We start from the raw sequence: 26,890 nt of genomic DNA, 5'->3' as shown, positions 1-26,890 counted from the left end.
ATAAAATATTGAAACACGCTGCACTATTGGCTTTCTTCTTTGTTTTAGCTTATATCTCTATATGGTTCCCAAGAAACTTTGGATCTGGTATCCCTATAGAAAAGGACAAAAAAAGACTCCACTATGGGATTTGCCTGTTACATTTGGAAGTTTACACACTGACTTTGGACTTTTATATTTCCTACTTTTTCTTTATTTGTTTTAGCGTTGTTAATATTGTAATCTTATTTGCTCACAATTGGCACAACATTTTCCTGATTTGCTGCATTATTCTATTTCTGTTGGGTCTTTGAGGTAGCCCCATCTTTAAGATTTTCTGACGCTTATTCTTTTCTTATTGGTTGTAAAACGCTGATCCTTCTGTTTGCTTTTTATCAATACCCATGTCAGCATCACCTATGGGTTAGCCCCTCCCACCAAGCTGATAGGACAGGAATCTAAATGTAAAATTATGGTATCTACGGAATCCATCTCTACAGAATAAGCAGTCTTGCAACCAAGTCAGTGCAGAAAAAAGGGAGGGTTCGTTGATGCTGACATGGATATTCACCAGGAAAAGAAAATTACAAAAAGTATTGTAACAATTTTCTGTTTTCCTGGCTAATTCATGTCAGCATCAACCAATGAAACATCCCAAGCAAAAGTAAAGTATGGGTGATAAAAAAACAAAACAAAAAAACAATTACACAATATCAATGTTAAACCCAAATGTAATCAAACATTAGTTGTGGAATCAAGGACATTTCTCCCAAATGAGGGGCAGATGAGCCTGAAACGTCTAGGGGATATTGCCTCACAAAAGTGTTGGAAGATGACCAGGCTGCAGCTCTACATATTTCTTCTGTACAAGTATCCGCCAAAGAGGCCGAGACAGCCCTAGTCGAGTGAGCTTTAACACCTTCTGGCACCGGTTTGCCATCGACTCTAAGCTTTCTGAATCACAGAAGTAATCCATCTCCTGATAGAGGCAGATATACATTTAAGGTAACCAAAAGGTACAATATTTAACTTTCTAAATTCGATGTTCGGTCTGCCCCTTATTCGTCATGGAGGTGGGAGGGTCTGGGAGGGAGGGTCTGCTGCTGATTGGCTGGAATGTGTCTGCTGACTGTGAGGTACAGGGTCAAAGTTTACTCAATGATGACCAATAGGGGGCGACCGCGAACACGCTATGTTCGCCGGCGAACGGTTCCCGGCGAACTGTTCGGGACATCACTACTTGTGAGTACTGGGTGTTGATAATCAATGCTGTTATTAGGGGCCCAGTCTCTGCTTAGGCTTTTCTGCAGGGCTTGGTTGCTTGTGAGTACTGGGTGTTGATAATTAATGATATTATATAAGGGCCACCTATATATAGGTATAGCCATTAGGCACTCTTTTATAATCTAGGTAAAAAGCTCACCTTATACTTCTATATCGGATTCTAGAGGTGGAGGGAGAGAAAGCCATGGTCACGAAAAGGCTTCAAGCAATTGAACTAATTACAAACATATACCAGCAAAATAAAAAGTATTAAAACCTTTTAATACAGAATTATAGTAATATAGTATAGTAGTCCCTTACCTTTATTATACAGATCAGGGTTAAAACCAACATTTAGCAGCAGCAAATTCACCAAACAAACCATCCAAAAGCTACCTTAATAAACCTTTTCAGTTAACTTCCTAAATATACCTCTGGCCCTTTAAGGTAGCTCACACATGCTCAGTGCAAACCGGAAGACACCAATTGCCCATCTTGGATCTTTAGATTGAATCCCCCTGCCTGGATGTTCACATAATCGCGCTACAAATGGCGCCAAAACACTTTTTTTTAAAGGGAAAAGGCATGGAATAGGTCTGCCAGAGGACCCTAGAGCCAATAAAGATGAAAATAATTACTTACAAAGCTGAAATCGATCACGGTGGCCATCTTGGTACACCCACCATTCAATTAAGGTAAACAGACTCCCTTACCACCATATTATTCAATTTAAAAGTTGTAAGATTTAGTCCAGAAAAGTCCAATCTTTAATTCATATGAACTATCATAGTAATCTTAACCCAGGGAGTCTCAAGCAGCTTGAGCTGTATCTGGGTTCTTCCTTGAGGTGACAAGCTGAACTCCCCAGGGATGTCATAATGATAAACCAATGGCATCCCCTAGTGCTGCCTAACAGCTAGGGATATATGTGTTTTATATACCATTATTTAAACAATTTTGATTCCTGACCTATATGCTGAGAGGGAGGAGCTAACCAATAGATTATGCAGGCATGGATTGGCCAGGAAAAGAAGATTGCAACTATTGGGGGTCTCGACTCCAAAGTAAACAGTCAATCCATTTCCGAATGGTTTGATAACTTAAATGAGGTCCCACCTGATGCCGGTCAACTCCTCCATGAACTATAATCTGTCTATAATTGAGCTAAGACCAGCTGTAGAGTAGTTTGCCCATTGACTGGAAGAGAATAGCAAAAATTTAAGGTTCTCTAAGGAGGAAGTTAACAGTGCCTTGCATATCCCAAGTAAGTACCAAAACAATTAGCAAATAGACTACTTTGAGGGGGGGCATCATAACCACTACAGAGGACTATAAAAGGTATAGTGGTGCTTTGAGCATTATTTTCAAACAGAAAAAGCAAGAAAGCAATACGTTAAACACCCAAAATGCCACATTTTGTAAATTTAAGAAACATTTTTTACCTTGGCCACTCCGAAATGTGATTGATATTGATTAGTGATCAACAAGAGCACAAACACACTAATACAAATTTTTCTCATGATAAACTCTGCATAAGTTGAAACGAATTGTGACATAACAGTGATGGGTCTCTGTGGTGGAGGGAGGGTCCCCAAGATCATGATTTTGGCCAGTGAGGTTTTCCCTCTGTATGTTGGTTGTTCCAGGACACAGGACTTCAGTTCAAGCAGACAGAACTTCCTGCTGCCAGTGCATGCCACACACTGGGATCAGACAGAAGGCAACCATTTTTAAAGTAGCAGCTAATCTATTTACATTTATACAGTTGCATAAATAAAATTATTAAAACATGACTGTGATGCTATGCACGAGAGATCCCTTTCATAAATTGCTATTTCCTAGGTCTAAATTATCTAAGTATAATCAGTAATAATTTTAAATGTAATACAGTATGCTCACCTAAAAGAACAGTTTAGATTGTATTATCCATTCTGTTCCCAGCTAACTTTTATGAAAACATTAGCTTTCCTTCAAAATCAGCAAAAGCTGACACTTGCTGAGATCTACAAGATGGTCTATGATATTTTAAAAAAGGAAAAAGAAATTGCCTTGCAAGAATTCATAATTTCTTTTTTTTTTTTTTTTTTGTAAATCAAGTTTTTATTGATAGAAAATTAGGTTAGAGGTGGGCACGCAGGCCCTCAGGGAACATTAGGTGCAACACGTAGTAGGTTAACATTTTTACAGGTAACATAGGTGTATACAAGTGAAAACAGGGTTCGATTTTATAGCGTTGCCAAGTATCAATAATTTTACGAGATCTGTTCCTGAGTCATAGTCAAAGCATAAAGGGTCTGGGCATCAACATGTTTTGAGGCCTGGAGCATACAGATTTTTTTAGGGTGGGATGGGTGTACTAACGGCCATAGGTATTAAACAGGTGGTGTTCATTGGTCACGTTGGGTTCCCAGACCGTCGTCTGTGAGGGTATGTCGTGCTGGGTAGTTCTGAGAGGGGGGAATGATCTACCTAGAGATCATGTGGGGGGGGGGGGTTTGATGGGGTATTGTTAGATGTTGGTATTAGGATAGTGGAATTAGCGGGGGGGGAGGGGGGGGTGTGTGTGATCCGTGTGGGTCAAGTTTATGTGATCAGTCTCCTCCTATCTTGCCACTTTCTATCATGTATTGGTTTCGCACTTTGGGCGTTTGCGGTTCTCCTCCGAGGATGGGCATAGGTGGAGAAATGTAGGGGTGCTGCCACTCGATCTAGTTCTGTGATGGTTATATGGCCAGGGAGGGTGGTCTGTGTCTAAGTGGAAGCGCTGACCATTCCTGTGGTTGTATTGTGGCATGACGGGGGTGAAGAGTGGGTGGGTATGCCTGGTAGTGCGTGGTGCGATGTGATCTTGGACCGTGCTTGTCCGTGGCGTTTCGGGGAGAGGTGGTGTGGAAATCTAGTGTGTGTATGTTGCGGAACCTCAGGGCGGCTGCACACGTCCCAAAGCTTTGTCGCAAAGTTGTCCCCTCGGTATGTATGTTCCCCAGTGGTGTCTGTGCGAGGCGCCCCCCGTTGTGTTCCCTGCGAGGGTGTGAGTTATATCTCTAGGGGTCTTCCTGTAGTCGCGTCCAGATGTGGTCTAGGGGGGTCACTGTAAGGGGTATAGGTTCAAGTGCTCGTCCAGTCGGTAGGGGCATTTCTGTCTCTCGGTCGTTTGTGTCATGTATGTGGTATAGTAGCGTCACAGTCTGCTTGAGTGGATGTGATATAGTGGTCTCGGGTTGTGTTATGTGTATCGTATGTGTCGTGGACGTGGAGCTGTCCCGCGGCCCGTCTGCGTCCCGAGTACCACTCATGGTCTTGCCCGGTATGTGTACCACGGCGACCAGGCTTCAGCAAATTGTGTCTCCCTGCCCGTCAGTTCCGCTTTTAGGGCTTCGGCAGATCTGATATCCTCGACCCTGCGGATCCATTCTTCCCTTGTGGGGATGTTTGTCTTCTTCCAGTATACCGGTATGAGTGATTTGGCTGCGTTGAGTAGGTGGCGTAAGATAGATTTTTTGTAGGCAGATACTGGTTGGGAGGAGATGTGTAATAAGGCTAGTTCTTCCGACCATTCAAGGTCATCACCCAGGATTAATTGAATGTCGGTTTTAGTTCGGTTCCAGTAGGGAGCGATCTGCTCACAGTCCCACCATAGGTGTTGCATGGTGCCCCTGTCCTCCTGGCATCTCCAGCACGTTGGTGGTGTGGTGGGAAATATTCTGTGGAGTAACACTGGTGTGCGATACCACATGGAGAGTAATTTATAATTAACCTCTTGGTAGTGGGAACTAGAGGAGCTTTTATGTTGCCATATCAAGGCCTTGTCCCATTGCGTTGATGTAAAGGTCTTATTCATGGCCTGTTCCCAGTGTCGTTTAAAGGTGTTATTTTCCAGTTCGGGGCTAGTTAATAGATGTTGGTAGAGTTTTGAGATAGCATGTTCCAATGGGGTGCCCTGAGAGCACAACTTCTCGTACCAGGTTAAGTCTCTGTGGAGCCTATCTTTGTGTGGGATTGCGTCATGGTAGTGCTTTAGCTGCATGTATCTGAAGACTGCCATATGTGAGCGCGGTCGTGTGTCCAGTAGGGAGTCCAAGGATCTCAGATTGCCGTTCCTAGTGGCTTTGTATATTGGGATGTAGTCTGTTTCGCCCATGAAAGACCAGGCAGCTGGCGGCAATCCGCCCCCTATGTCGGGATTATGGGCGATGGGTAACAAGGGGCTGGGGGTAGGGGAAATTTGCGTCACCTCCCTGAGGGTTTCCCATGTGAGGAGGGTTTGTGTGATCGGGTCGCTGTCTACGGTCCTGTTGGACCTCGTTGCTTGCTTCCTCCAGGTTGCCGCTTTCAGGTCGGTGTCCCTGCCTTCTCGGTCCAGGAGCACCCATTGTTTGGTCGTCGCATTGTCATGCCACTCCAGGATCCTCTGTAACGTAGCTGCTTGGTGATATTTTCTGAAGTCGGGGAGTGCTAAGCCCCCCCTGTGTCTAGGCCTGCAGAGAATGTCGTGGCGTATCCTGGACCTCTCCCCCCTCCATACATATTTGATGACCGCAGATTTTAGGGACGAAAAGAATTTGGCCGGTAGAGCTATCGGTATAGTCTGGAACAGGTATAGGATCCTCGGCAGGATATTCATTTTAAGGACCGCTATCCTGCCGTGCCACGAGATGTATGGGTGGGACCATTTCTGTAAGTCGTTTTCGATGCTCGACAGGAGTTTCGTAAAATTGCGCGGGTATATGTCCTGGTCGTCCGCGGTGACCCAGATGCCCAAGTATCGCATCTCCACTGTACACCACCGGAATGGGAATTGTGAACTGAGGGCCGAGTATTCCGCCTGGGGAGTTGTGACATTGAGCGTTTCACATTTCGCCAAATTGAGTTTGAACCCCGATATTCGGCCGAACCTGTCCATCTCCGAGAGTACACACGGCAGTGTGATTCGAGGTTGTGAGATAAAGAACAGAAGGTCATCCGCGTAGGCTGCCACCTTATGTTCCGTGCCCTGCCAGGTGTAGCCGTGGATGTCTGGACAGTCCCGGATCGCCTGTAGGAGTGGTTCTAATGCAAGTGCAAACAGGAGCGGCGACAGGGGGCAGCCCTGTCTGGTACCATTTGCGATGCCAAAGCTTGCCGTCAGCGCTCCATTGACCCTAACCGCCGCTCTCGGCTTACTGTATAAAGCCTTGATCCACGTCATAGTCCTCTGACCAAAGCCCAGATATTGCAGTGTATGGAACATGTAGTCCCAGTCGACCCGGTCAAATGCCTTCTCGGCGTCCGTAGATAGTAGAAGGAGCTGTTTCTGATGTTTCCGTGCATGATGTTGAATGGAAAATAGTCGTAGCGTGCTGTCTCGTGCTTCCCGGCCCGGGATGAACCCTGTTTGGTCCACGTGGACCAGGCTTGGTAGTGTCTTTTGGAGTCTGGTCGCCAGTACTTTCGTCAGGAGTTTGGTGTCTACGTTCAGTAGGGAGATTGGGCGATAGCTGCCGCATTGTTCCGGGTCTTTGTCGGGTTTAAGCAGGACTGTGATTGTCGCCGTCAGGGATTCCGTACCGAAGTTGCTTCCGTCTGCGACTCTGTTGATCGCCTTCATTAGCCAGGGCAAGAGTATCTCGGCGAAGTGTTTATAGTATCCCGTGGAGAATCCATCCGGGCCAGGGGCTCGTCCAGCTTTCGTGTTTTTCAGTGCAGCAGCCAAGTCTTCTGTAGTGATTGGTTCGTCTAGTGCGGTCACTGCTTCAGGGTTCAGTCGTTTTCGTACGTTGCTCTCCAAGTATGCTCTGGCGAGTGTCGAGGATTCTTGTCTGCGCGTCGGGCTCTCCGAGGTGCGGAGGTTATAGAGAGCATTGTAGTATTCCCGAAATTCATTAGCTATTTCTTCCGGGTACGGGGATGTGTTGCCGTTTGTTAGTCGTAGCTTCCTCACCTGGGTGCGGGGTGTGTCTCCTTTCAAAAGGTGTGCGAGGAGCTTTCCACCTTTATTCGCGTGGGCATAGAAGAATGATTTAGATCTCTGCAGTGATCGGTGGTATCTCTGTGTGAGTAGGGTCAGTAGATGTTGCCTGGCTTCCGTCAGTGCATCGTAGGTCGCGGACAGCTGGGAGTGTTTATGTTGCATCTCTAGGCGTGTGATGGATTTGTACGCTTCAGCCATCGCGTTGGTCAGGTCTTTCCGTTTTCGCGTAGCGATACTGATTAGAGTTCCTCGAATCACGCTCTTATGAGCTTCCCACACCGTTACCGGGGACATCTCGTCCGTCCCGTTTTCGGTGAAGTAAGATCCCAAGGCCCGTGAGATTTCTTCTCTCACTCCGGCGTCTTGGAGTAGTGATTCGTTCAGTCGCCACGTCCAGGTTGCTGGCTTAAATAGTGGGGATTCCAGTTCCACTAGGACCGGGCCATGGTCTGACCATGAAGCCGGTTCTATGTTGGCCGATCGTAGACGAGAGAGTCCGTCTTGTTTGACGAACACGTAGTCTATTCGGGAATATCGGTTGTGTATCACCGAATAGTGTGTATAGTCTTTGACGGAGGGGTGGGTCGCTCTCCAGCAGTCTACTAAGGTTAATTTGTCCAAAGATTTGCGGATGGTCCTGATGCGGGCCTGGGATAGGCAGCTGTGGCCAGTAGAGGAATCCATGAGAGGGTCTAGGGGAGCATTAAAATCTCCGCCCACTATCAGCGCCCCTTCTGAGAAATCGTGGAGCTTGTCCAGTGTCCCACGTAGGAATTGCGATTGTTTCGAGTTAGGTGCATATATGGTTGCGAGGGTGTATAGCCTGTCGGCTATTATGCCTTTCAGAAAGAGGTAGCGACCGTTTCCGTCGGCCATTCTATCCAACTCCTGAAAGCCCAGATTCGCAGCTAGGAGAATCGCTACCCCCGCTCGGCGGGCCTCTGGGTGGTTGTTACAATAGCTCACCGGGTAGTGGGGGCTCCTAAGTTTGGGGGCCGCGTTCTCCCTGAAGTGGGTTTCCTGCAACATTGCTATTGAAACGTGTTTTTGTCTCAGGGATCGTAAAAGGTGGGAGCGGCGTTCCGGTATATTAAGCCCTCTGCAGTTGATGGTCATGACGGACAGGGGTGCACCGCTGTATGCCATAGCGCTTCGTGGCCCCTTATCCGGTACGCGAATGGAGTGTTCGGGCGAGACGGGTAGTCGGGAAAGCAGTGGCAGTTAGTAATGTCAGGAGTGTGACTATGAGGCGTACCGTCTGATGTGTCTAGTTTAGTCCTGAGTATAGTCAGGGGGACAGGGGTCTCTCGGGTCTCGGTGTGAGGTCGACTCTCGTGGGGGTGTCCCTGCTAGCTATCTCTGCTTGGCTAGGACGTGTGCAGTCGCCGCCAGGGGTAGTGTGGGTGGAAGTAAGTATGTGCGGGTGTGTATGGGGGGGGGGGGGGGTGTGAGGGAAGTGTGCAATGGGTTGTAGTGGAGAGGGGGGGGAAGATAAGGGAAAGATTAGGGTGGAATAAGTTAAAATAAGGGCGAGTCGGGTGTGCTCGCCCTCAGGGGAACGTCCCCAGCGAGGGTGAATGTACCCCGCTATCTCCTAGAAGAGGAGAGTCACTGGCGCCGCAGCAGGAGTGGCCTAGCGTCCCTCCGATGGCCAGATCGGTAGGTGGGGGACCTGGTGCTCCTCTGGGGGTTTTTGCGCCGGTGGTAGTGTAGAGCAGTGGTTGGATTTCCGTCCAGGAGTTGTGTGATCTGGGTGTTATAGATAAGTCTGGTTCCAGTTTTATACGCTCCGTCCAGTACCCTGCCCTAGTGTGTAGTCGTGGGTAAGGTCACCGTAGAGGGGATCAAACAACGTCATAGCATTTCCAACATCGTGAGTATATGCAGTTATAATAGCAGCAATAACAATAACAACAGCAATAATAATAATAAAGACAACCGGTAGCCTCCCTTTCCCGCCCCATCCGTAGAAGCTATCTTACAGGTAGTTATTCCAGTTCCCCACCCCCTGGGTCAACCCCTGTGGTCTTCGTCCCCGCAGCCCGCCCAGTGTTGTGCGCCAGTGGTGAGTGTATTCTACAGTCTATATGGGAGTTAAGTGTGTGGGTTAGCCGTGGTTGGCTAGCGTTTTGTCTTAGTCCCCGGATACATGTGAGGTTCGCTAGGGGTCATACATGAGGGGTTCCAGGTGTCCGTACCGTGAGATCTACTGTACCCAGGTCACTCCCTGCAGCAACTATAGTATTAACCAGGTTGTCTGTGCCCCCCCGATTTTAAACCAGTGTTAGTTGCCCCGGTATCTAGTTCTGTACCCAGTCTGACATCCCCATTCAGAGAGTAGGAGGTGTAAAATAACAACATTAGATATGACGGGCAAATAAACACATAAGGGGATATATTAGCGAAACATGTATATGACAATATGTTAATTGTGGGTACTTAGCAATTGCGGATAGTCTCTGGGTCCAGCTGTTGAAAATGTCCCATAGATCTGTCAATGCAGCGGTGTTCAATGTTGTTTCCTGCGTAATAGCGTCCCATGTGTCAACAGTGGAGAGGAGGGCATCTGTGATGACATCTGGACAGGGACCAGGCAGTCCATGAACCCCTATTCCCCCGTCCCCTCCCACCCCAACATGGTTGAACCCTTGGGCCCTTGTAAACACTTTTGGATGAGGGTTTGGGTGTCCGGGGCCGTAGAGGGTAGTGAAAAACGAGGTCATCGGTGCAGCATGTGCGATGAGGTCAGAACTGGGCAAGTCCGTAGGTCCGTGGAAACGTGGCGTCTAGTACCCGTCCGGGGGCACCAGCAACGTTCTTGTGGCGGGTTTCGGGCAAGTCAGAATATTTGGCAACGGTAGTCCAGTGTCGAATTACAGTTCCGTGTAGACAGCAGAGAGATGTGCAGTCCTGGGCTAGTAGGCCGTAGGGCATCACGGGGTAAGGGCAGTTCCAGGGTGCGTGGGGTGGAAGTTTTTCGATGGGGCAACGTTATCGCTGGTTGTCATTAGTCTTGTCCCCCTCTTTCTTCCCGGCGTTGGCGGGGTGGTTCCAGTGGGGATCGACCCCTGCGTCGACGTGACGCTCGTGGTGGTCTCGGGCCCGCCTCCAGCGGACCCAATACCCAGTCTGGTACAGTCACATGTGGTAGGCCGAGGTCCTCTAGGAATTTGGGGATCTCTTCCGGCCAGTGAATGGCTATCCACCCGTTTTGGTGTTTCGCCATAAGGGCGAATGGGAAGCCCCATTTGTATGCGATGTTGCGTTCACTAAGGAGTGTGGTGATGGGTCTTAGTGCTCTTCTAGCCTCTAGGGTTATTGGGGACAGGTCATTGAATAAAGATACATGAGCCCCTTTGTAGTCCCACGTGCGTTGGGATCTGGCCGCTTTCATGATGGCATCCTTGACTGCAAATGAGTGTAAGCAGCAGATGATGTCCCTAGGGCTGTCGTCTAAGGAGCGGGGTCTGAGTGCTCTGTGTGCCCTGTCATACCTGATCTCCATGGTGTTAGTGTCGGGCAAAATCAGGCGGAACAGGGCCGTCAGCTCGGTCTCAACTTGTTCCTCGCCATCTGCTTCTGGCAGGCCGCGTATCCGTATATTGCAGCGGCGTCCGCGGTTATCTAGGTCCTCTGTCGTTCTCCGCAGTTGTAGGAGCATGGTGCCTTGACGGGCCACCGCTGTATCTGTGGCAGTCAGTCTGGCGTTAATGGCCTCGTGGGAGCGCTCCAGGCCTTGCACGCGGGTACCTTGCGCCGCTACTTCCGTTCTAATGCCGGCTATTTCAGCTCGCAGGGCGTCCTGGATGGTCGTGGTCTGTACCAGCAGGTCTGCTTTGGTGACCATGTTGGCTGCTAGGGCGCGAATTTCATCCATGACCCCGTCCAGGGTGGAGGTAGACGGTGCCCCTGACATGGAGGAGGTAGACGCCATTTTGGGGCCTCCGGTTTCCTTATGTGAGTCCGCTGGAGAGTGAACAAAATCGTCCATCGGGCCCACCGGTTGTTGTGCTTGGGTTCCCCTTGGGGTTCTCGGAGGGTCCCCCCTGCGATTCCTTCCCATTAGGAGCAGTTTTGGCGTATTAAAAGGGCTTTGTTGGGACCGGTGGAGCGGAGCTCGAGGCTTAAGCGTCCATCCTGGTCGGCATCCAAGCCACGCCCCCAGAATTCATAATTTCATTAATTTCTTCTTCTAGTATGTATGACATCTGGAACCCATGAAACTTTTATTCACCGTTGCATGCAAGCAAAAAATGATTAGGGCTTGTCCACTGATTATGTTCTATTGCCATGTTGTCTCAGAGGTTTATTTCAACGTGTAGGTCTATCAGGCTCAACACAGTGTAGCATTGGTAAGTTTTCTCCCCAAAATTTAAATACCTCCAGTTTGTACAAGAATATCAATCAAATGATCCTACTTTTCCTGCTGTATTATATAAACTCCTTTTATTCTCCTTAGAGAATGCTCTCCCTTATATTCTTTACTTTCACCTCTTTAATAATAAAAAAATCTCTTTATCCCTCCGTTTACCTGTCCCTGCTGACACCATTTTCATTGCTCCCACTTTACTTCCATCCCCTCTCTTTTCATCCCATGCACGCTACATATACCTTTCCAGCCTATCTCCACCAACTCATTCTAAAACCTCTAAATACACACCCTCTCACAAAACTTTTAAATTCTACTTTCACCTTCTCTTACTTTCTATTCTTCTGCTCCTAGCAGCTGGTGAGGTCTCTTCAAGTCCCACCTATGCAAAGCCACTATGTGGTAACTCCAGGAATCACAATAATCTCGTACCCATCTCATGTCACTCTTCCTTTAAATCCTCCTTCCATAATGCCCTCTGGAATGCATGCTCTGTTTGCAGTGTTACTAAATCCACTGCTGTGCATGACCTTTTCATCTCTCGTTCCCTAGACTTACTAGCATTAACAGAAACATGGCTCTCTCCCCCTGACACCGTTGCCACTGCCTCTCTATCCTTTGGTGGTCTTCAATTTTCCCACAACCCAAGACACTCTGAAAGCAATGGTGTTGGTGTAGGGGTTCTGCTCTCGCCTCACTGCTCCTTCAAACCTCTACCCACACCCCCTTCCCACTCTTTTTCCACATTTGAATTTCATTAAATCCGCCTTTTTAAACCCATCTCTGCTAACATCGCCGTTATCTATCGTTCCCCTGGTTATCTTCTCCTCTTCCTTGACCACTTAGCTGATTGGCTTCCATACTTCCTGTCCTCTAATATTTCATCCCTAATTCTTAGGGACTTCAACCTTCCCATTGTCCTAAGTAGCCTCAAAACTGCTTTCAATGGCCTCCTCCCTTGGGCTGTCACAGTAGGGTTAAGTCCCCCACCAATGTAGCTGGCAATACCCTTGATCTTATTTTCTCTCATGAATGTACAATCTCTAAGCTCTGCTACACTCCATTTCCTCTCTCAGATCACCACCTTTTATCATTTGCGCTCAATAGCCCCCTACCCCATCATCCTCAACCTAACACCCTTCAACTAAGAAGAAATCTGAATTATATTTGACCTCCAGCAGCCACCAGCTAATATTGATTTCCAACTTCTATCCATCCCAACTTTCTCCTGTCCCTCACTGGCTATCTCCTCATATAACACTACTCTCACCTCTGTCCTGGACGCTGCAGCCCCACTCAAACATTGAGGAGAACACGCCCCCAAACCATGGCACACTAAATCAACATGCTACTTGCAAAGATGCTCCAGTTCTGCTCAACGCTGCTGGAGGAAGTCACAAGTCACATACCCAGTCTGACTTCCTCCACTACAAATTCATATTACGTTCATACAACACAACCCTTGCCCTTGCCAAACAGTCATACTTTTCCTCCCTCATTAGCTGATGCTCCTACAATCCCAGGCGTCTTAATACCTTTAACTTTCTTCTTTGACCTGCTGTGGCCACCCCCCAAACTAACCTTACAGCCGATAGCGTTGTATGCTACTTTACCGACAAGATTGAACAGCTAAGAAAATAATTCTCCCCACCTTGCCGTTCTCTTTATCAACCACACGTAGATCATGCATTTCCTACCCTTTAGACTTTCTCCCTGGCTACTGAACAAGAGGTGGCTGCGCTTCTCATTTCATCTCATCCCACCACTTGCCCGCTCGATCCTATCCCATCTCACCTTATCAGATCTCTCTCCCCTTGTTTTGTGCCTTCCTTAACACACATTTTCAACTGCTTTCTCTTTTCTGGCGTACTCCTTGCTGACCTTAAACATGCCACTGTAGTACCTGCAATTAGGCTGTTAGTAACTTTGATAAGAACAGTCTCAGTAGAGTGAAGAGGGCAGAAGCCTGATTGAATAGGGTCAAGGAGAGAGTTGCAATTGAGGAAGTGAGACATATGGGTAAAGACAAGTATTTCCAAAAGCTTTGAGGAAAAAGGGATATGGGACGGTAGTTAGAGGGGGAAGGGGGGGGGGGAGGGAATTGCTCATAAAGATCAAGCAGAACATGTGTTCTTATGGGTGTAATTAAATATCTAATTACTACTGGAGTCAAAATAAACCACTTTCACTTGTTTGGCACAGTCCGAAAAATGGTGGGCATTTTTTGTCTGATCTATACGTATTATCTTAATGGGCCAGAGTTATCATTTTTAACCCATATTAAAAAGATCACGACACGTAAAAATAAACAATATAGCACACAAGTTGTATCTGGTGGACTCCAGGTAAGTTGTAAACTCATTTGAAGAATATCTGATTAGTTACCCTGCAAGGGTGCCATGGTACCACTGGTACCATAACCACTATGCATGCACTGCAGTGGTTATGGTGCAGAATGTGTACTTTTAATACTAAAGGCTCATTTTCACATTCCGTTAATTCACTTTAATTTTAATGTGGCTATTTAATAAAGGCTTTATAGCCAAAACGTTGGGTGTTTGTGTATGCACATTCATATATTTATGTTCCAGACAGTGTAGCCACTCCAATGAGATGACATCTTTAATGTTTCATCAATTATCACTATTAAGAAATCACCCTTAATGTTCAACAACTATATACAGTATAAATAATAAAGTGCAATATACAGCACACATTAATCCAGTTCTTCATTTAACCCACATGAGTTTAGGGTATCTAATTTGATTATCCATTTAGTTTCTGTTGCAGTAAGGACCCTCTTTCTCTTGGTTAGATTCCCCATCTTGGGGATTAGATCTATCCCCATTACTGATATATGTGAAGGGTCACTATCGTGGACTAGCTGTCTGTCTTGTGCCACGAGGGATTTTTTATTTGTCATTATGCAGAATAGCCACCATGTTCCCTAAACCTATTTTTTAGGGGGCTGGTGGTCTGTTTCACAAGTAAAGGTTAAAAATGAAGAATTGCAATCTATCCTCTGATTAATCATAAATTGCACCTCACCCGATGTGGATCCAAACTTTATAGCTCTATGACAAAGTAATTGACAGGTGAGACGAGTACCTCCACATCTGAAATTCCCAACATTGTAATACCCTGATATTAAACTTCAAAAGTAGGTGAATTTAAAAGGAACCAAAATATTCTTTATGTTCTTATTTTTTCTAAAGGTGAACCTGGGATAATTGGCAATACTGAATTGTTACAAGGGATCCAACTTAAGTATGGGCCAGTGTTTGCGTAGAACACCTATAAATGGCATCACGGGAATTATTAAACACAGTGGAAAAAAGTTCAAACTTTATGCTGGCGCACATCTTTAGTGCAAATAGAGAATTTGTAAGGCTGTATTACCTTCTTATTGTCCCAACTATTCAACATATACAAAATGGTTCTGCATATCTTAGAATCAAGGATCTGTAAGTGAGTAGTGGAATTTACCTTAGAGTTCAAAAATAAATTGAAAAGGGTTCCGATCTGTATTTCTTGCCTTATTATATGCAAACAGGATAGAGTTAGAGGGATGCTCTTTTTCCAAGAAAAGTTGTCAAAGATCAAAGGCTAATAAATAGGCCTAGTGGTAAATTGGCTATCCAGGTCGGATGATGTCCACTGGAAGCCTTTAAGAAACCATTGACATCCACTTTTTTTTCTGTAAAGTCCTAGTTAAAACCTGACCTTTGCTTGTTAAATGTAAATGAGAGTCCAAAATCATTAGAGTTGAGCTCAGCCACAAATTTGTCAATGTCATCCCAGTCCCCCTCCCAGATGATTTAAATATCTGTAACAAAACAGCGGTAAAATACTAAAAGATCTTTCCAGTGGGGATTCTCTAGGATACGTGACAACTCCCAAAAGACCATAACAAGGTTTGCATATGATAGAGCAAAGCTAGCACCCATAGGGGTGCCTCTCCTATACATATTCTCAATGAGTACACACAACTCTTTAGTAAATTGTGCTGTAGGTAATGTTTCACCCAAAATGGCTGCCATCTGCACTTAATCCTCTTATTTGTTACGGACTAAAGCAGAAGACAAGACAATCCATTAGGTAGAACACACACAGCATCAAACTCAGCTGAGAATGAGACTGATGTCTTGCATCTCTAAAATACTGAATACCAGAAAGTATAGTTCTGAATAACAGCAGGCATATACTCCTTTTTAAGGACTTTTCTTTGAAGTATTCTGTTTTCGTCTTTTATATGCTAATTTCATAATCCATACATACTATGCACAAGGAGCAAAAATAAGCCATAATTATTATTCTATCTTTATTCTTTCTCTATGTCACAGTTTGAAGGTGATGTCTACAAACATCAATATATCCTATAGTTGGAATAAGTTTAAAAAACAAACAAAAAAAAAAAAAAAAACTTGCCTTAATCTCTACTTACCCCTGTTCTTTTCTAGCAAATGTTTCTTCTTCTGCTGTCTTTCCAATTTCTCCTTCTCGGACGCTTCTTTGGCCATCCTGACACGCTTCTGCTTTTCTTCAGTTTCTTTCCTTCTGATATTCTCTTTAGTAGCTTGCTAAGTGAGAATAAATACAAAAATGTGAAAATCATATATATGACACTCAAGAACATTAATAATAAAGGGTTTGAGAAAAACTATTTCAGTTCACTTAGGGAGGTAATATAAGCCTTTTATGTTTAATATGCATTGTGCTGTTCCAAAGATTATTGTAATACATTTAAAAAGTTCACGAAGAAGGTTTTTAAACTCCCTATAGTTATAGGATTTTTATTGAATTTAATTATTTTTGGGGGGGGAACTTTTATATGTGGAGGCTGTCTAGGAAATGCTGGCCAGCTGCCACTTAACTATTACCCACTATTAATTAGAATTATTGTTCACTTCCAAAGAGTAAGTGAAGCATAATTTGCAAATGTCCATGCTAAAGGATGCATTCAGTCCTGATTTTGTTTTGGATTCTATGGCTATGATGTTTGAGTACCCTTTTAAGTGATGATAATGCATACCTAATCCACAAGACAGATGCACTATAATGCATATTTAGTGGCTAGTATATTAAAATTGATCTGTACTCTGCTCTGGTATCTTAAAGAGCAGTTATGGCAAAACAACCATGAAATCTGATCTCATAAGCCACATGCTGATTTAATGACTGCATTATCATGCACTGGCTAATTTCCTTAGATTTAATTTTTCTACGAATTTCTTCATAACGCAATTAAACTGTTTATATCGTTTAGGAAATGAAAAAAAAAAAAAAAAAAGATCCTCTTACATTAAGAATTGCAAAATAATATGAATCCGTAGCAGTAAAAGATAATAGATTAGGTCTAGATGACCCTGATAAGTATTTCTTGGTTGGTTTAAAAACCATCCAGACAGACATACATACATAGACATACATGCATACAGACATGCAGACAGACATACATACATAGACATACATGCATACAGACATGCAGACAGACATACATACACATACATGCATCCAGACACACAGGCATACACGCAGACAGACATAGACATACAGACAGACATGCATGCATCCAGACAGACATACATACATAGACATACATGCATACAGACATACACATACAGACATACAGGCATACATTCAGACATACATACATACACAGACATGCATACAGACACACATACATACATACAGACATACACATACATGCATACAGACACACAGACATGCATACAGACACACAGACATACATACAGACATACACATACATGCATACAGACAGACAGACATACACAAACATGCATACATACACACAGATAGACAGACAGACATACACATACATGCATACAGACATACATACAGACAGACACACATACACAGACATACATACAGACACACAGACATACATACAGACACACACATACATACACATACATGCATACATACAGACAGACATACACATACATGCATACAGACAGACAGACACAGACAGGAATACATACACACAGACAGACACAGACAGGAATACATACATACATGCACACACACAGCTCATTTTCCAGCCACCCTCCTGTCTCTTACCTTTTCTTTGCAGGAGGGTGGCTGGGGATGATGGGAGTCGGCGCTGCTCCCTCTTCATTACCGGGCTCTCCCTCTTTACGGCTGGGCGGGCGCGCTCCTCCTGCGCGGAGTGAGCTGGGAGGAAGTGAGCACTTCCTCCCAGCAGCACTTGCGGCTGTTTTTTTTTTTTTTAAAGGGGCCCGGTCGCGCTATACAACGGCCCCCCAGGGCCGCCGGGCCCATGACAACTGTTATGGTTGTCATGCCCTGATGGCGGCCCTGACGGTTAGTCTCATTGTACTTCAGGATATTATTTTGGTGTAGTGAAAAACACTACAATGGTAATCCACTTACATGAGAATATCAAATCACATGAATGTATCATTATTATTCATTTTATGAATAAGTATCAGGTCTGCAAAATGATAATTTATCTTTGCCATGCAATAAAATCTTGCTTAAAGGACCACTCTAGGCACCCAGACTACTTCAGCTTAATGAAGTGGTCTGGGTGCCAGGTCCAGCTAGGGTTAACCCATTTTTTCATAAACATAGCAGTTTCAGAGAAACTGCTATGTTTGTGAATGGGTTAAGCCTTCCCCTATTTCCTCTAGTGGCTGTCTCATTGACAGCCGCTAGAGGCGCTTGCGTGATTCTCACTGTGAAAATCACAGTGAGAGCACACAAGCGTCCATAGGAAAGCATTATGAACGCGTTCCTATGTGACCGGCTGAATGCGCGCGCAGCTCTTGCCGCGTGTGCGCATTCAGCCGAATGGGAGAAGAGGAGGATCGGAGGAGGAGAGCTCCCCGCCCACCACTGGAAAAAGGTAAGTTTTAAACACTTTCCCCTTTCCAGAGACGGGCGGGAGGGGGTCCCTGAGGGTGGGGGCACCCTCAGGGCACTCTAGTGCCAGGAAAACGAGTATGTTTTCCTGGCACTAGAGTGGTCCTTTAATGCAAAATAGGGATAGCCATCACACATCTTTAATATGTTGCAAAAGCTGCAACTCAGCTAGGTATATTTTTGTTATAATTATTTATATCAAACACAAAGTATAAAAAGACAGGGGGTAGATAAATAGAATCAGTGTGTAAGCTCTAAAAGTTAAACAATCACAGAATATGAAACCTAAACACATAAAGCTTATACACTAAAGGGCACAGTAGTAGTTTTGGTGGCAGGAGTACCCTGGCTCCCCACTATTTGTATGAAAGTCAAAATATTTTAGAATAGTTTGACTTTTTAAGTGCTGTCTTCCAGGATTCACTCCATACCTCCACTACTTCCCACAGAAAGTGGAATCTCTCAGAGAGAGGTAAGTCCGATGGTGCAGTAGGGTTTATCTAGTCTCAAAATGGACAGGTGACACTCTCAGCCAATGTGTTAGCCCTGCACTGGGGATTTAGCTTAGGAGAGCTAATCAAACCTCCTAAGCAGGAGCCATCACTTTGTTGAAAATACTAGAGGTGGAGGAAGGCGCCTTGCTGCCTCCACGTAAGAACTCAAAACATTCTTAAATAGTTTTACTACGTACAATGTATTTCCTTAAACATTTTGAAGTTAACCTGATTTATTAACATGGATATAATGTGAAGAGAGTTCTGCAGCCAACAAGATGCCAGATCTTTCCTGACTATTTAGAGATAAGTTTCTTCTTCCTTTTAATGAGCTCTTTTTTAACCCCTTAGACCAGACTGTTTTTAAATTTTCTTACCGTTAAAGGACCACTATAAGCACCCAGATCACTTCAGCTTAATGAAGTGGTCTGGGTGCCAGGTCCACCTAGGATTAACCCTTTCTGCTGTAAACATAGCAGTTTCAGAGAAACTGCTATGTTTACAAATGGGTTAATCCAGCCTCTAGTGGCTGTCTCATTGACAGCCGCTAGAGGTACTTCTGCGCTTCTCACTGTGAGGGTCCACAGCTTTCCTATGAGACTGGCTGAATGTGCACATATGTTTTTGCTGTTGATCCAAAAGAAGGCAAAAAAAAAAAAAAAAAAGGTAGTCTGAAGCGCTTCCAATTTTGCAACAAACTAGGAAACATTTCTTCTTGACCCCAAAATAGCAGTCAGATGTCTCCTTGGATCAAACAGCTATTACCCCACTAATTAGAAATTATATCCCTGTATGTTATGTTTTTGCAGGTATTTATCCAATTGCAGTTTAAACATCTGTATGGACTCTGATAAAACCACCTCATTAGGCAGAGAATTCCATATCCCGTTTGCTCTTACTGTAAAAAAAACAGAAATCTTTTCTTTGCCTTGCCTTAGATTAAATCTCCTTTCTCCCAGCCTAAATGTGTGACCTTGTGCCCTATGTATAGCCCTGTTTATGAATAGATTTCCAGATAATGGTCTGTACTGGCCCCAAATATAATTGTATAATGTTATCATATCCCCTCTGAGGCATTGTTTTTCAAAACTAAAGATATTTAATTTTTTTTTTTTACCTTTCTTCGTAACTAAAATGCTCCATTCCTTTTATCAATTTTGTAGCCTGTCTCTGCACTTGTTCTAGTGCCATGATATCCTTCTTTAGAACAGGTGCCCAAAATTGCACAGCATATTCAAGGTGTGGTCTTACCAGCGATTTATAAAAGAAGCAAAATTATATTTTCTTCCCGACAATTTATGCCCCTATTTATACATGACAAAAACCTTACTGGCCTTAGCAACTGCAGATTGACATTGCATATTGCTGCCTAATTTGTTGTCTATAACAATTCCCAAATCCTTCTCGTGTGTGGTTATCCCTAATTCACTAACATTTATGGTGTAAGTTGCTTGTGCATTCTTGACCCCAAAGTGCATAACTTTGCATTTCTCTACGTTAATTTTCATCTGCCATTTTAGTGCCCAGTCCTCCAATCTATTCAAATCCCTCTGCAGCAATGCAACATCCTGCTCACATTTTTTACTTTACAAAGTTTTGTGTCATCTGCAAACACTGAAACATGGCTTTCAATGCCTATTTCAGGATCATTCATAAATATGTTACATAGAAGCGGTCCCTTTCTGGTACGAGGGGGCGTGGCTAAGGAGGCAGGCTTATGGTGCAGAACTCTGCAAAACATTTTATGTGCAAAAAACTATACAGATTTGAGAATGCAAACAAATACAGCGTATTAATGAGGCCACAATCTAATAAATGCATTAACGTTGTATTGGTGCCCAGAGTATCCCTTTAACTTTTGTAACCACTTCACTTACATTACGAGCAACTTATATTTTATGTCTGCATGTTATAGCAGAATATGTTGCAGCATTATAAATCCTAATCATTAATTATAATAACAAACATTACAATTGAGACTGGGTACCTGATCTATACTGAAAATATCTAAGGCTGGGTATTCAAGTTATCACATGACTTTAACATTTTTTTAAAGCCGTCTCCAGTGAATACATGGCAACAGCATGACATGAGAGACTGACACGATAGTCTCCATGGTAACTCTACTATCAAAAAAATTTTTAAAAAAAAGGCCTTCTACCTTTCACCTCCATCTCTACCGAGCATTACCAATGCTGACATTAATCCATGTTTTGATTACCGGTATACAGTTTATTTACATTTTTTTAAAATATTTTTTTTTTTTTTTGTGCGTGAAGGGATTTATAACGAAATAAAAATAATTTTTCACAAAGTCTTAAAAGTGCCTCTGAAACAGCCATTTAGGTATTTGCAAAAACATTTGAAAAACTTTTTGAAGAATGAATAATTTATATTTTTATGGTTTCAGGTGAGTTCTGCCATGCCATACGTCTTTGAAATTATGTGAACAGTTGGACAATGTTACATGCTGCACAGTGAAGCTGTTCAGTTTCTGAGCCTACTGTTCAATGTTCCTCGTGAAAAGAACCGCCATAGAGAGTCATGTCAACCTACACATCCTTTTTACTTCTGAATTATTCACTGAAACTCTTATCAAATTGGACACATGTTAGCATTGCCTGCAAATACATTTCTGAAAGTTTGAACCAAGCATTTTATTATTATGCTTCACTAAACAAAACTTTAGCTCTGGTTTAACAAACATATGCTTTTAGGAGAGGAGGACTTTAATTCAGAACAAATTTTGAGATATTGCGCCGTCGGTATTGTTGTGTTACTTTTACAAGCTCACCAAACAGGATGTAATACAGAATCAAGAACTTCTCTTATTTGTGATTAAACCAATGTCTTTTTTTTTTTTTTTAAGTAGTAGAATGCTTTACGGTTATGTCAAGTTATTTGGCACTTGACTGTATTACACTAATAATTATTACTCCTCAATAATTCTCAGTGGTTATTTTTTTGTATTGGTATTCCCTCATTTCAGAGTTGACACAGATTCATCAAGTTTCAATGGTCTTCCAAGTACCAACTGTAACGGATCGCCTGGCACCCCGACTGGGTACCTCCGTTGAAGGATGCTCCTAGCGCTCCTGAGGACTTCAAGCACTGCAGCAGACACCACAACCACCGACTCTGAGAAGCATATGAATCCTCTCTAGCATATGAATGCTGTATACAGCCGAATAGGAAAAAACATACGATAGGTTTACACTCCTAGCAGTCAAACTGGAAGAGCATACCACGAATCCTCCCCCAATAATGAGACGACACTCCACTTTGAGGGTTAAGCAGGAACTCTGCACTGGCTCATCCAGCCTGGCTTTTATTACACTTGTACACTTACAGGCCACACCCAGGGGGAGGCATAAAATAACCAATCACATACATGGTACAACCCACACATCCCCTCCCCTCAGATAACCAGTTAACATAATTATACAGCCAGGAAAACTACAGTTTTTATACATGTGCTATAACTTTAAATCCATACATCCAATCTTCCTAAAAACTACATATTTGGAATCAGCACACTTTAAACATAAACCCATTTCGAACGGGACTTAGTCTCTGGAGCTGCAAGTTCAGTATGGAAGAAGTTAAGGGTCAGCGGTGTTCGGTAAAATGTGTAGCCGATTTCAGTTCCACAGAATCTTTAGCATACACCGCTGACCGCGTTCGACTGAACAAAGATGGCCGCCGCCACGTGCAATTAACCTGCAGTAACCTCACAGCCTGGGAGGTAAATTGCCTGCATACTTTAGCTTCTGTGTGGTCCGCCTGTGTGGTACTTGGTTCAGTAAGCCCTATTTACTGAACCAAGTGGGGGAAAGCCAGGGGCAAGTTATTTTACAGGTCTGGGGACATAGTCTTAAAGGGACATTGTTCACCAAAGTTACAAGATGTCCCCAGACGTTTCTTAAAGGGCCATACACACCAAATAAAAGTCCATACGTTTTCAGGGGCCATAGTCTTAAAGGGTATTGTTACCCAAAGTCTCAATATGTCCCCAGACAGTTCTTAAAGGGCCAGCAGCAGTACAATAAAATACCATTCACTGTACTTAAAGGGCCAGCAGTCGCACAATAAAATACAATATGCCCCAAATAATCCAGGGGCCATAGTCAGCAGGTAGGAGGCGGGCAAACAGGCTTCTCCAGGGCCCAGTGGCGAGGTTGGTTTTGTCACATTTCTCCCCTTTTCTAAACAGACTAACAGGGTACCTGACCTCTTGCCGGTCAGTGCCCTTGTTAGTCCAGCAGCCCACCCACAAAACAGGAACAGCAGTACAGCCCACCCACAATAAATGGTTATTACACCTGAGTAAGGGAAAAACTTGTCCAGGTCCAGGTGCCTCACCACGGCTGTGTGGGGGACTGGTAGGCTGTTTTGGTGGGTTGCTGAGTGGGAAGAGGCCAGCGGTACTCTGCCCTGGTGCCAGCACTACCACGGGAGTAGTCGGGTTGGAGCCTGGTTGCTGGAGACCGACTGTCTCCCCTTTAGCTGCGCAGCTCTGCTGTTGGAGACCGATTGTCTCCCCGTTGGATACATAGTTCCGCTGTTGGAGGGGGAGACCGACTGTCTCCCCTTTGGCTAAGCAGCCTTGTTGCTGGGGGACAGGACTGACTGTCCTTACACCCTGTGCTGTAGGTGCAGAGACCGTAGTCCCATCTGCACAGTTGTGGGGCTTACCGTCTCCCCCAGGTACATTAAGCTGCCGCTGGGGAGAGGTGGTAACCAGCTCCTCTCCCATTAGAACACTCTGCCGCTGGGGAATGGAGACTGGGCTCTCTATTCCCTGTACATTAATGATCCGCTGCTGGGGAGAGGTGGTAACAATCTCCTCTCCCATACATACTTCCAGTCTCTGCGGAGGGAGACCGACTGTCTCTCCTCCCAACACAGAGTCCTGCTGTTGGGGAAAGGAAGCTGGGCTCTCTATTCCGTGCTGGATACTCTGCCGCTGGGGAGTGGAGACTGGGCTCCCAATTCCCAACAAATCACACTGCCGCTGGGGAGGGAGGACGGCCCCTTCAGCTCCCTGTAACTTGGGCGCAGAGACCACGGTCCCATCTGTGCTGGTGTGGGGCTTACTGTCTCCCCTTGGTGTGCTAAGCTGCCGCTGGGGAGAGGGGGTAACCAACTCCTCTCCCTTACACACTTTCAGCCGCTGGGGAGCAGGGCTGACCCTATGTACTCCCTGTAGGCAGGGCGCAGAGACCACGGTCCCATCTGCGCTGGTGAGGGGCTTACTGTCTCCCCTTGGTGAGCTGCGCTGCCGCTGGGGAGAGGGGGTAACCAACTCCTCTCCCTTACACACTTTCAGCCGCTGGGGAGCAGGGCTGACCCTATGTACTCCCTGTAGGCAGGGCGCAGAGACCACGGTCCCATCTGTGCTGGTGTGGGGCTTACTGTCTCCCCTTGGTGTGCTAAGCTGCCGCTGGGGAGAGGGGGTAACCAACTCCTCTCCCTTACACACTTTCAGCCGCTGGGGAGCAGGGCTGACCCTATGTACTCCCTGTAGGCAGGGCGCAGAGACCACGGTCCCATCTGCGCTGGTGAGGGGCTTACTGTCTCCCCTTGGTGAGCTGCGCTGCCGCTGGGGAGAGGGAATAACAAACTCCTCTCCCTTACACACCTTCAGCCGCTGGGGAGAGGGGATAACAGGCTCCTCTCCCTGCACCGTAGACTGCCGCTGGGGAGCAAGAACGGCACCTTCAGCTCCCTGTAACGCACACTGCCGCTGGAGAGGGAGACCGCCTGTCTCCACTCCCGTAACATTGTCCTGTTGCTGAAGCGAGGGACCAACTGTCTCTGCTCTCTGTAGGACACACTGCTGCTGGGGGGGAAAGTCGACACCTTCCGCCCCCTGACACTCACTCTGGGGTTGGGGATCTTCCCAGTAAACCTCTACGATATCCTTCCAGCTGAAGGGCTCTAGACCTGGTTCTGCTTGCAGTGTAGACTGTGGCTGAATGGCGCTGAGCAGGTGTTGGTAGGCCTGCTCCAGTTCCCACTCCCTTGTTACCAGGTGGGTCATGTCTTTGCTCACCTCGTGTTCGTCAGCCCAGACATACCTGTCCATCCGGTAGTCGTAGATGTCCCAAAACCTAGACCCCTCCGTGCTGCCAAGATCAATATCGTCCTCCAAGGCATCCCATAATAAACCCGGGCCATCATAATCATTCCCCTCCGGTAAGTCGTGCTCGGCCGTCCAGGGGAAACGTCGAATGGTATGCCACCAGAGGGCCTGGTATGCATTGCCTAGCCAGATCTCTCTCTATACCAGGGTCTCTAGTCTTGTCACCCAATCCTCCGGGGGCTGCTCTCCCAATAGATACATCCGCATCGCCACACGCTTCTGTAGCCGCTGCTCATCACTGGGGAGACTCTCACCTCGCCGCCACTGGGCGTCTTCCAGGGCATCATACCAGAGTTCCATTCTGTCTGCCTCCCTGTAGTCCGCGGCTGCCTCCTCCTCCTCATCATGGAACGCTGTCCGAAAACTAGCTGATTCCATCCTGCTGTAGCCAGGGGCGCTGTACGGATACTAGCGTTGCCCTCAATTTGTAATTCCAAACGTTACCAGTGTCTCCGAGCTGCTTCTCCTCGCACTAGGACGCCATCCCACCGCTGCCACCACTGTAACGGATCGCCTGGCACCCCGACTGGGTACCTCCGTTGAAGGATGCTCCTAGCGCTCCTGAGGACTTCAAGCACTGCAGCAGACACCACAACCACCGACTCTGAAAAGCATAGGAATCCTCTCTAGCATATGAATGCTGTATACAGCCGAATAGGAAAAACATACGATAGGTTTACACTCCTAGCAGTCAAACTGGAAGAGCATACCACGAATCCTCCCCCCAATAATGAGACGACACTCCACTTTGAGGGTTAAGCAGGAACTCTGCACTGGCTCATCCAGCCTGGCTTTTATTACACTTGTACACTTACAGGCCACACACAGGGGGAGGCATAAAATAACCAATCACATACATGGTACAACCCACACATCCCCTCCCCTCAGATAACCAGTTAACATAATTATACAGCCAGGAAAAATACAGTTTTTATACATGTGCTATAACTTTAAATCCATACATCCAATCTTCCTAAAAAAAAACTACATATTTGGAATCAGCACACTTTAAACATAAACCCTTCCAAAAATCAGCCAAATCCCCCCAGTGGATCAAAAGTTAGCTGGAGGTCCCTTTATGACCGACCGCAAGCACATTTTCCTGCCCAAAACAGTTCCATAGATTTGGGCTGTGCGGTCGGTCAATTTCATGCCGAAAAACGACTAAGTCCCATTTCGAACGGGACTTGGTGTTCGGTAAAATGTGTAGCCGATTTCAGTTCCACAGAATCTTTAGCATACACCGCTGACCGCGTTCGACTGAACAAAGATGGCCGCCGCCACGTGCAATTAACCTGCAGTAACCTCACAGCCTGGGAGGTAAATTGCCTGCATACTTTAGCTTCTGTGTGGTCCGCCTGTGTGGTACTTGGTTCAGTAAGCCCTATTTACTGAACCAAGTGGGGGAAAGCCAGGGGCAAGTTATTTTACAGGTCTGGGGACATAGTCTTAAAGGGACATTGTTCACCAAAGTTACAAGATGTCCCCAGACGTTTCTTAAAGGGCCATACACACCAAATAAAAGTCCATACGTTTTCAGGGGCCATAGTCTTAAAGGGTATTGTTACCCAAAGTCTCAATATGTCCCCAGACAGTTCTTAAAGGGCCAGCAGCAGTACAATAAAATACCATTCACTGTACTTAAAGGGCCAGCAGTCGCACAATAAAATACAATATGCCCCAAATAATCCAGGGGCCATAGTCAGCAGGTAGGAGGCGGGCAAACAGGCTTCTCCAGGGCCCAGTGGCGAGGTTGGTTTCGTCACACCAACTCAATTGTGACA

At 45.5% G+C, this 26,890-nt stretch overlaps 1 protein-coding gene across 1 annotated transcript in view; it reads right to left on the bottom strand.

The window, feature by feature from the left end:
* The window catches only part of DIAPH3 (diaphanous related formin 3), a 747,362-nt gene that overhangs the window by 164,817 nt on the left and 555,655 nt on the right, over positions 1 to 26,890 (bottom strand). Inside the window, exon 26 of the mRNA XM_063425945.1 lies at positions 16,006 to 16,141. Coding sequence (XP_063282015.1) covers positions 16,006 to 16,141 — 136 coding nt within the window. The remainder of the gene's footprint in view (positions 1 to 16,005; positions 16,142 to 26,890) is intronic.

The sequence above is a fragment of the Pelobates fuscus genome, chromosome 1 (assembly GCF_036172605.1).
Source record: "Pelobates fuscus isolate aPelFus1 chromosome 1, aPelFus1.pri, whole genome shotgun sequence".
In the NCBI taxonomy this organism is placed as follows: Eukaryota; Metazoa; Chordata; class Amphibia; order Anura; family Pelobatidae; genus Pelobates; species Pelobates fuscus.
Note: the sequence above shows the minus strand (reverse complement) of the source record. Positions and strands in the feature narration are given on the sequence as shown.